At 40.8% G+C, this 12,019-nt stretch overlaps 1 protein-coding gene across 4 annotated transcripts in view; it reads left to right on the plus strand.

Moving 5' to 3' along the window:
- LOC105195559 (protein outspread) overlaps window positions 1–12,019 on the plus strand; it is a 210,612-nt gene that overhangs the window by 53,885 nt on the left and 144,708 nt on the right. For all 4 annotated transcript variants that reach the window (XM_039448304.1, XM_011161014.3, XM_011161011.3 and 1 more), the window contains exon 2: window positions 6,750–6,830. In XM_039448304.1, coding sequence (XP_039304238.1) covers window positions 6,750–6,830 — 81 coding nt within the window. The remainder of the gene's footprint in view (window positions 1–6,749; window positions 6,831–12,019) is intronic.

Here is a 12,019-nt window from a genome sequence, read left to right on the forward strand (position 1 = left end):
CCATAGATCGGAAGAAAATGTACTGATGATGTTGAATGAAAACGGAGAAAATTCTGTGTCCTGCTGCGACGAGACAATTGCTTCGAGCAATTGATCGTATCAGCAAGAATGTGAATGTCGAAAGCTTTTTCCATTTTGACCTAATAACTTTAAAAAATTATGAGAACACGCGATCTAGACTCTACATAAATGAATTAAAAATAAAGACTTAAAATAATGAAAAAAACATCGTCTCGACATTGTAAATATTATTAAAAAAAAATTAGTATCAAATTAACAATCTTACTCTCATATGTAATATAAGCAAAGGTATAAAATCTTAAAAGAATTTGATAATCTTAAACAGACATAACTTGCTTACATGAAGAAAAATTTTTCACGTAAGATACAAATTTTTTCAAGCAAGCAAGTTATGTATTTAAGATGATCCAATTCTTTCAAGATTTTATACTCTTGCTTATATATGAGAATATAATTATTAACATGATAATAATTTTTTCTGTGTATCTAAAAAAGAAGAGAAGACAAAGTATAAATAATTGCAACTTTTCTGTGAAGTTAGACGAATAGCAATCTGTAACCATACATGCGCGATTTTTTCCTTTCTATTTTTAGAGCGTAGGATGATATTGGCCGTTCTACTTTCGGACGAGTCAGAGAAATTGATGTACAGGTTTATTTTCTTGCATACATTCCGCGCGAACTTTTTCTCCGCGAGCGATCTCGCGCGAGAGATATGTACGCAATGTCGCCAACTCGCGTGGACGCGAACGAGTAATTAAGGAACCGGGGGTGAGAAAAAGAGAGAGAGAGAGAGAGAGAGAGAACCTGCTACGGCTCTTTGCCCGTTAATAGGACCATCGCGTCCACATTTTTGCCAATCCGATTCCGATACGTGCGCGACGCGAAAAATGCTCGTTATCAAGTCGCGTGTACCGCAATTAAAGATATATCGAAGGCCGGATAGAGGCAGGATGTTCCTTCGAATCTCTAATCCTCCTTCCTTCTTGTCCTCGATCGACCGATTGCACCGCGTGATAACGTGTCTCACGAGGCCGCGGTGGGGACAGGTTTCCAGTACACACGGGGGTTCGATCCGCGGGCACCGGATGTGGGATATGCAGGCGACGAGACGCGTGGGATTCCTCTTCGGTGCGTAACACGCGAATACGCACCGTCGCCGCGCCGTCGCCGCCGCCGCCGTTCCGACCTGGCAATGCCGGAGCAACGAACGAACTCTCTTACTCATTGTCAGCGAGAAATAACATTTTGGATAGCTATCTGAACGAGGAAGTTTATGAATTAGTCTCCTCTTTCGCACTCAACCAAAACTGTATATGAATGGAATTAAAGTATTCACTGGACTAATAAAAATTCATTAAAATTGATCCAATGATGAATTCTATTATCATAATGATTAGGTTTTGTAAAAGGATAATGGAGTTATTAAATTATTACTGGAATTCATTGTAACAATGAAAATGTATACATTATATATACTTTTAGTTATACTTTTTTATTTATTGTATCAACGAACTTTGTTATTAAAACATTTTCTTTAATACATACAACGAATTTGATTATTAAACTGCATGTACAAAATTTATTAACTAATGAAATACTATAATAGAAGTAATTAAATCCATTTATTGGTTAATGAAAAATATTCACAATATTAATAATTAAAAGTATAGGTATTGTATCAATGAATTTCAAGTGAATGAACACTTCGTTGATACAAACTTTTTTTTTCAGCGCGGCGTTAAAAATACAAAAATCTGTTTAATAATCGAATAGGATTGGAAAAAAAATTTGTCAAATTGTCTTGCTGAGAATAAAAATTGGTATCACTCGTAAATATTTTTACTCTCTTCATTTTATAACTGAAATTGAAAATTTATTTACACCTTTTATATTTTCCCGACGATGAACACACCCGCTGTTCTTTTATACTTTCATTTATTCGCTCGGAGATTTTTATCTTACAATATAATACATATTAATGCACACGGAAAGATTTTGTTGAAGCATTTATATAATAAATTTCGTTGGATACATATCTGAAAGTAATTTTGTTGGATTGTCAAAATAATTATGACGAATATTCAAGCGTAACGAGCAGTGCTGCAAAAAGTTTCGACACTTTAGCAATCTGTTTGTGCGTCCAACATAATTATTTTAATAGTCTGACAAAATTATTAAATTTTTAGATATTTTAAAACCGTTCTTTCCGGTTATTTTTGAATTTTCTTCAAAATTTTCTTGCTTTACTTGATATTTGTTTGTTTTGCCTGAAGCATTATAATTACGAAAACTAAACTAGTTTCTTTCCAACTGCAATGAAGACTAGGCTTGAACAGAAGTTTGTTACTTTTCGTCCGTTTTACTCGGTAGTTTGTTAAAGTCTAAAAAGTCGGAGAACTCCGAGGACTTTTTAAATTCTATTTGCGTGACGGCTGCAATATTTCCGGAACAAGAGCCCGCGGGAAGGATTCGAGGAAATATATATTTCCGACGAAATCCTGTAGCCGTCGTCGGGCAGTGCTTTTCGCATTCCGAGCGTAGGAATCGAATGCCGGCGGCGAGTTAATGCGTGCAACGGGATTTTCTTATTGGTCAGGCATCGCTCGCGACACGCTCTGTTTGGCTAACGAGGCGGCGAACGTGGCAGCGGACCTTTAATTGCCTTAATAAAGTATAGCTCGGTGCCTCGTTGCCCGCGCCGGTTTCGCCGCGTGATACCGCGCCTGTCACGAGAGAGGTCGAAGAGATCGTCGTCGTGAACGCGCGCTCTCTCTCGCGCGCACCTACGCGCCACCGCGGTAACGCGGGGGCGCGTGCGTTTATGTCGGCCTTATTAGAGATTAGAAACGCAGTGGGCCCCCATCGCGTGATCTGGGTCACGCTGGTTTCGAGCTTAAGGACTGGCAAGGACTCCGATCCGCGAAGCGTGTCAAGGACGACCAGAAGGAAGCGCGCGGTCCGCCCGAGAGCGTGCGACCTGTTGTCCAATTATTGTCAATTGTGAGGCAAGTGCCTCCGATTGCGTAACGTTCGCGAGAGTCCACATTCGTCGAACCGCGCGTGAAAGACGGAGAGAAGATGAATTATCCCTAAGAGTCGCCTCGCGCGTTATTGACCGGTCGAACCTCGAGCTCGATCTCGCCAGGCCATGGGCGTGAAAAAATCAGATGAGAACCGTGACAGACACGAATCGTCGAAGGACTGTACCTCCTCTAATTAGCGTGATAAATCGCGAATGAAGTATCCGTATCGAAATCTCGAAATTGGTAATACGAGGTGTCCCTTTAACTACGCGGATTTATTGGCTAATTTGCATGCTCGCGCCGAACATGCGATCGAAGGCCGCGCGCGAGAAGCGGATTTTGTAAAATATACTTGCACTTTAATGCAATCTATGCTACATCTCGGCTGATTAATATCTTAATTAGTGTACTGGTACCACTGAAAGGGTTCTTGCCCCCGCAGGGTTTTCATCCGGCGGCGGCTGTGGGATGAAATTCTGTATCCTGTCCACTTTGGAAATTTACTGAAAAAAATATGAGATAAAGATATCGCTGGCTCATTGTGTCGCGCGGCACGTTGCCTCCGTAGGAAATTATTTCATAGCGATACTCGTCGATGCGTTTTTTATTACAGTGACCGGCGATATGCTATTGCGGGGCGGTTTATGGTTCGCTAAGCCTCGGTACGCTGCCGGTACGTGACAATCAACACGCCGGAAGTTAATTGTGAACGCGCGACGAGCGACCGGAAATCGTACGGAACCGGACGGAAAGCGGTTAAACAGAGCGTAAGCACTCGTTCAATGAAATTGATTCGGTCGGCGAAAAAGTGGAATCTCACCGGCGATCCGCGATATATCTCGCGAGCGCGTTATCGACGTTACCGTGCATTAGGTGACTTTCGATTGGCCTTGCGCTTTTCAACAAACATTTTCTCGATAAGCGACGGCGGGCTGCGATGACGGCCGGCGAGATAACTGGACCGTGAATCCGGCGTTTGACATTCTTATACATGAAATAGCGTGGAAAGTGTCGCCGTTTTTACCCGCTCGCGATGCTCATGATAATTCAGCGAATCGAGAAGATTTAGGTCTAATCCTTTCACGGCGTTTTTTTTTTTTACGTATCGAGTATTCTTGTTTATGAGGAAATTGATCCGTACCTGTTGAGTTTCTTTAACTCAATCATTTTTAGTCAGAGGCTACGTTTTTATATCTAATTGCAAGATAGATTTTACGCAAATTTTATTGCACGTTTATGGATTTATTTTATTTTTATGCCAAAGTCTTTAATGAATGACAATGTAGGTCCATATTTTCGGTTCACTCTTGTCGATAAATGCGTATATTAATTTCTAAGATTCTATATGTCGGCGATTTTCTATCTGGATAAAAAAATCATGTGTTTTAATGAAAATATAATTGATAATGAAGTAATGAAAACAATTAAAATTTTTTTACTTAAGCACTTTAAATATTCAAGACAATTTATGTAAAGATTCATTGCAGAAATCAAGTTCTGTAAATAAACAAAATTTATTTATTTATCTACAAAATAATCACAATGAAACTTTTGTAAATCACCTTGAATACTTAAAGTACTTACACAAAAGAATTGAGGTTTTTCTTAACGTTGTAAAAAATAATTTAATTTTTAATAACAGGTAGAGTAAATAAAAATAGGTTATTAAATAAAAATATAATTTGATCTACACACAGTTTTCATACGCATATGGTTTATTTGAAGTGTTAATATTAAACACAAATTTTTTCCAAGTCCGATACATCCTTAACGAATTATCCTACTTCTCAATAGCGTTGTATTCACTTATTCCGGGCACAATAAAATTCCACTTTACTCGTTCTCTGGCTTCGGCATACATTTAGGCGTCGAGCGTTTTTGTCGGATGCAACGACGTTCTTTCGTTTAGCTTGTACGAGGAAGCGCCATAATTTTCCCGAAGAAAAGAGGCGCGGAACGCCTCGCTCGCAGAGTAACCTGCCTTTATTTCTCCATAAAGCCGAGTGAATTCTCGTTCTTGCCCCGGTCCTCTTGGACGAGAGAGAGAGAGAGAGAGAGAAAGAAAGAAAGATGATCGCCTCGTTTCGAGGTTGCCACGCAATGGGAGATCGGCCGGATGGACGAGATCGGACGTATTACTTCTTCGCGAGAACGGCCTCTTTGCCAGTTCGGCCACGCCGCGCTCCATCGTGTAAACGCGATACGATAGCCATTATTTACGCGGCATTATCTACCACAGGAATATAACGAGTGCCAAATTATTGCGCGTTGATTGCCGCGGATAAGCGTTTGCGTCTTTGACCGCGCGGACTCGCTGATCGTTTAAAGTCTCCAATTGCTCGAAGACGTAGATTTATTTAAGACGAGACGCCGCGCACTCCAGTCGTAACATGATTATACATCGCATTTTATTGGGTTAATTGCCTCAAATGTGAATTTGATTGCCTGCGTTATGCGAATACGTATAATGATGCGGGAAATGATAATGTACGGTGTTCGCCAAGCTGAAGATAATTTTCCAATTTCCTACGAAAACATTCTCGAGTAATGACACGTAAAACAATTACACGATTTACAGAAACGCAAACCTCTTTGATGAAAATTAAGACGTATGTTCTCTTTAATAAATTACAAGTTTGATGCTTGATTTCTCCATTTCTACGAGTACGTAAAAAAAAGTTTCTCTTAATAAAATCATCGATGCGACGCGTGTCTTGCGTTTCCTTCGTTCGTTTTATTGTTAGTCGAATCGGAGGGGGAGCGCTCGAGAAATGCGCGGAAGATTTAGCGCAGCGCGACGATTTTCTTATTTTTGTAATACCACGGTGCGCGCCGCGTGCACGCGTGAATGAATAAAAACGAGAAATGGGCAAAACGGGTTCTCGCTGTCGAGAATGGAAATGACGGTGTCTGATTGGTGACCGCGCGGTAAGAATGCTCGATGCACCTTGATGAATGCCCGATGCCTCGAGATTTCTTAGAGATAGGTTTCCATTCACTTGGCTCTTTCTCTCTCTCTCTCTCTCTCTCCCTCTCTTTCATCCCGTTTCTAGTATTCGAGCATTCGGGACCCTCCTCCGAACAATAATAACAGGCTCGGTGAAGGGATCTACTGGATATAAAACGCATCGCGCGGAAGTTTGATTAGCTCCCCAGTTCCCCATACGATGGAACACTCTATTTTGTGAACGCGATGATGTGATGTGTGGCGACTATTTCTTATTCTCGATCTTTGACCCGCGTTTCCTGCGATAGAAAAAAGGAGCCCTCTATAACGCCGGCGGATTGGTCTCTGCCTCGTGAAATCGAGGCCGCGCGTCGTAATAAACCGGCACGTCGGGATTCGTTTCTTTTCCCCCATCTTTAATATATTATTTTCATCTTGGGAAATTATTTTACCGAACATCCCCACACCTGTGTTATTACCATTTTTTTTTTGTTCGGGAAAAGAACTTTTAATCAATTTCAGAAATCAATCTCCTTCTTGAAAAATTTAATCGCACTTGCATTATTTCTTTTTCATAACTTACTGATTTTCAGTGTTGAAGATAATCACATCTCAAATTAGATTGACTATTTTTTTTAATTTATAAAACTTTGAAGTTTAATCTTTTTTTTACATTAAGGAAAATAATTTTATATGTCATCAAAATAAATCTGGGGATAGCAATGATTTAACGTGAACTATTTCTCTTGTTACAGGCTACGAGGAAAATCTCCAAATGTGGATATCTGTTCGTCGCACCTGGCTGGGACTTCTCAAACCCGCTGAACCGGACAAAGGTAAGTTTCGCTTTTATCAATCCGCCAGAGGTGTCAATCAAACGCATTTCTCTCGATCGGGCGTCATTGAAACCGATTGAATGACGCAGCAGAGACGGAGGAAAGATATTGTTAATCGCCGATCGGAAGTGTGCGCACCGTGATCACGCTCATCGATCACTTCCGTTTCGATGCTCGGGGCTACGTGACGCGTTATCAGCCGATCGGGCCTATCGATCGCGGGAAATCACGCCGTGAGATGTGGATCGAGCCGCCGTCGTTGCCGCCGCCGCCGCCGCCCGCCGCGCAATTTGCTCATTATCGAGAAAGTGAGGATAAGCGGGCGCCGTATCCTCCTCCGTCTCGACTGAAAGGGGCTCGCGATACGTTTTTCCACGGTCTCGTGCGAGGCGATTCACGCGCGGTTCAGCTCGCGAAAAACGTGACTCGGAGGAACGACGTAAACGTAGTCGTTCCGGCTTTATTTTACATTTATGACGGCGCGCACGAATGTTGTTCCTTTCTAAACTTTCTCCGATATGAAATATACGCTCGTTAACACTTCGTCCACGGATACGTCTCTCATTTTTCCCCGTTATCGTGATGCGTCGCGTCGGAATCGCGCTGAGGAATCGCGAGAGCTTTTTTTTCGATACGGCCCCGTAACATCGAGGCGTTTCTCAGAGACGTCCGTCGATCGCCGAGAAATGCAGAAACGCAGATGTTCGGTTCGCGCCGAGCTGTCGGTCGTATGATTTATGCTTGTTTAATGGGAACGACGGCTGTTGTAATTTTCTCTGTCAAAGCGCCCGCGACATGTGCCACTAGATTGACGTACGTGTCGGGAATCCGGGGACGGTACCGTTAATCGGAACGGCGCAATTGTCGAGAGAGAGGGGAGGGGGGAAGGAAATTCACAATTTGATAAAAATTACGACAATTTGTAGCGATGTCGTTACATCGGGAATACACGGGAATAACCTTTAAGAAAAAGCGCGAGCAGGCTCTTATTGCAGTACATGTAGGATCGACTGCTTGTTAATTAAGAAAAAAAGTGGCTGCCCCGCGATATTCTTGAATTATGAAGGAAATGTCAGGCAAAAGATGTTGAATCGTTACTATCGAGGATCAACAATAACCTTTAGTTTATTGCGAAACCCCGCGTTTATCTCTCACCGTATTACGAGTTTCGTGTAACATACCTCCGAGTATCGTCTGTGTAATTATCGTCAGCAGCATATATTTATGAATTAAACTATTGGGAGGGGGAGAGGAGGGGAGGGAGGACTAAGAAACCCGAGAGAAGAAAGCGTAATTTCCGTAGTTCAAAGTTTGTCCGCGGGCAAAGGTACTCCCGATTACAGCCGAGATTTACACGATCGATAATTACGCGACGTGTATCGAGCTCGTTCGTCTTACATCGCTCGCGAATAGAAAGTGGTCTCATGGGTGATCGTCTTTGGCCTCGATCTTGGTCTCTCTTGCCGATAATCTGCCGTGTGATGTTCTATGACGGGTCGACCGCCCTAATTTTTGCTAGGGTTTCTCAATCTATCGCGAACAGGATCGCTTTCACGGAGCACCGCCACACGTGAGATTTGATAGCAGCTCTATTCGATGGAAACGCGGTTTCTTTCGTTATCGTTTTCTTTTTTTTTTTTCGACATGCAAATCCGATGCATTGAACGTTCTCAAAAATCTGCGAGAGCCTTTCGCGAAATAATTTTCCGCAATATGAGCAAATTATAAGCATTTTAGCTGCTTTCTACCATAAATGCGCACTTCGTTCATATATATATATTCCACACATTTATATAATATTAATTTTCAGCAACTATAAAGCTGTATCATAAATTTTATTAAATCCATGATATTATAGAAGATCTATATATAATCCTGTATATAAAAAAAAAACACATTATAATAAGTTAGAATTAAAAGAGATTTATAAGGGAACGATTTTATTCATATATGTATACATCTTTATGTGCCAGATGCAATTACGCAGCAATATATTTCTTATAACTTAAAAAGAAAAATGCATTACTCCTACTAATTGCACTATTATTGAAATTACTTAACCACGTTCGCTGCCAGCTATTTATTATCGCCGTTTGTTATCTACAATACGAATCATGAGATTTATGACGTACACTTTCCGTGGTCCTTGGAGAACTTAAAGACTGCAATAAACGCTTTCTACTACTATTACCATTACCCCGTGAAACGCGCTTGTCATAAAAGGAGGACGTTACTCGGCGAACAACTGCTTTTAGACCATTTCGATTACCTCTGTGACACTCGATTAACGAATTGTTGTCGTTCCCGCAGTTAAAGGTATCATCGGGAGATTACACGGACCGCGACGAGAGCCCGTAAATTCCGGTCGTTGCGCCGCGGAGAAAGTGAATAATTAGTAGCCGTTTTAAGAAGGCCCCACGGCCCCCTTTGAGACCCCGCGCGGCCAACGTACAGCCGTGCGTAACAGCCGTTAATGCGTGGTACCGACTCCTTAATTAAGTGTACCTTGTTAATTCATACACACGGCGCGTCCCCAAGATTTTCTCTCTTTCTGCCTGGCCCCTCTCTCACCCCAGTGATAAATCCCACAGCTACGTTCGACAATTTAGCAGTCGCTTTAATAACGACATCGTGTCACGGTTGACGATATTTTATCGCTCGGGACGGTGCTTAAGGGAGACTCCGGATTCTTAAGAGATTATTACTCAATATTTTACGGCATTCCTATCCTATCTTTTTTCCATCGCGCCGGATGGTGAACGTGCATCGCAATTTATTGCGTCTTAGCGATTCAGATTCACTATTAATTCGATATTTATGGTAAAAAAGTTCTGTTTAAAATGTATCGCGGTATTTTTTATTTATGCACAAGTTCAATGTATAAATCTAAATTGCAGCAATTTTTTTCAAAGTATTAATAGTAAATATTTATATTATTATAAATAATTCGAATTATTGGAGAAAAATCAGTAAATAGCAAACGTGTTTAAGATGTAAATATTAAGAATATAATTGAATTTTAAATAATTTTAAATAACAAAAATGAAAAAAAGGGATTGACTGAATAATAAAAAACAATACCTACATTTAATAAAAGTTGGGAAATTCAAATTTATTACTTACGAATCGTTAAATAAATTTTATTTATTTATACAATTGATTCCACAAATATGTTTCATAGTATAAATATATCTGCATGATGAGTTGCATACAGATGGATAAATAAAATACATCAAATGCTATTAACAAATAAAATCGCTCTTAAAAAAATAATCTCTAACCAAACAATTAAGTTAAATTTTAATAATCGACAATAGAGAATCATTATAATAGACGTGGACGTTGTGCGTGATTAAATCTATTTACGTATTCGTTCAGTCAGTCAAGTGATACTTTAGCAAACCCGTCGTGGTCGTCAGGACGAATTTACTTTTCGGATTTGTTCACGGTCACAATCGTGAGAAGACGAGGGGCCCCTCCGAGATGGAAGGGGATTTATCTAGTCGTTCGGTATTTCGCGCGTCTCGAATTTCACGACGACCGTTGGCGTCGTGGCACTTCTCATCTGGCGATATAATAAAGCGACGCCTTTATTTTCACTCCGATAATACCTCGAGGCGCCGAGAGAAGTCGAATGGTAGGAATCTCTCACGGATCGTGAGATCGAAGAGGATCGATAGATCTCCGTTGCAGGTATTGCGGTTAGAGAAATACTCTTGAGTATGCGTAACTATTCGCGCGAGCAGCTAGAAATTACATTTATTCTGTTCACCTCTCGATTTCCCTCCGAAGTTGAAAGCCTTTCTTCAGATCAGTAATCTTTCAGCAATTTAGATAGTATCGTAGATCAATGTTTTCCAGTAATATAGATTCTAATGATAGACGGAGGCTCAATAATAATTATTTCCTGCTGCAAATTCCTTCCTCGATTGAACGCCAAATAGCCGGCAGCGACTAATGAAATATTTTGTGATCTATTAGGCGGCGCAATGTTTTTCTTCTTCCTCCAACTACCGCGACCTACTGCAGTTATCTCAGTTCGAAGCATGATATTTTCTTTAAGTAGAAACGAAAAATTTTAATTAAAGTTTTCATGCAGTTTATATGATTTTATTCCGGAAACATTCTGAGAGAAAAAAGTTGTTAACTCGACGAAAATTTTCAACACAATTAAATTTTTTTAGGTCAAATATTTATGTATTTAATTCAAATACATAAAATACTTGAACTTTGATTTAAGCATTTATTTAATTTAAGTATATATTTAATTTAAGTACATACATACATAAACACTTTATTTAAAGAAATTTAATCAAGTTGAAAATTTTAGTCAAGTTAACAACTTTTTTTCTCAGTGTATAATATTTAAATTGAAAGATTACGCTAATTGCATTATTTAAATTTGTAACCAAGTTTGCAACTCCGTTTTCTTTTAACATTAATTTTCAAATACAAAAGACTCACACCTACGGGATCGAAGAGACTTTGTGGAATCTGTTGAATATTTAACGTACGTATCCAACATCAATCGCGAGTTACGTATATGTACGTAAAATCCTGGCGCTTGCGTCACGCGAGGTAAAAGCGCGGCGTAAAGATATGGAAAACAATGAAAATCGCCCGAAACATCGTAAAGCAGGCGCGCCGTGTGCGCAACAGTAAAACGCCCCATTATACATTCACTACGTGTTTGCGCGGTTGTAACGACACCGTAAAACGATAAGGTGCAACGACTCGGGTACGATAACGCGACCGGATCTTTTTGTTGCATAACAGTCTTCACGCCGGGAATAAACAAATTTTTTGTATTGTGACACTCGCGAGAGAAGTCGGCTCTATCGGTCACGTTTCGACTTCACCGTCTTTGGCTCGCCTTTCGCAGCCACCCGTCGCGTCGCGTGAGAAGTTTGCACTACTTTGCACCGCGAGGGAGCGCAAAATAATTCGCGGCACGGATAAATAACGTCGCGAAAGCGCTCTGGGTGCCGCATTGACGGTCGATTTTCCGCGGTAGCGATCGCGAGCGCGTTGCTGATTGATAAGAGCCGTATCCGATAATGATCGGAACGCGATAACGCGGTGGCGCCGGTAGCTGATTCGTAAATTGCCTGGCTCATTGTGCCCGGCCGCGATAGCGACGTTACATTTTCTTTCCTTCGTAGACAGGCCGTCGATCGCGACCTCGATTA

The sequence above is a fragment of the Solenopsis invicta genome, chromosome 4 (assembly GCF_016802725.1).
Source record: "Solenopsis invicta isolate M01_SB chromosome 4, UNIL_Sinv_3.0, whole genome shotgun sequence".
Taxonomy (NCBI): Eukaryota; Metazoa; Arthropoda; class Insecta; order Hymenoptera; family Formicidae; genus Solenopsis; species Solenopsis invicta.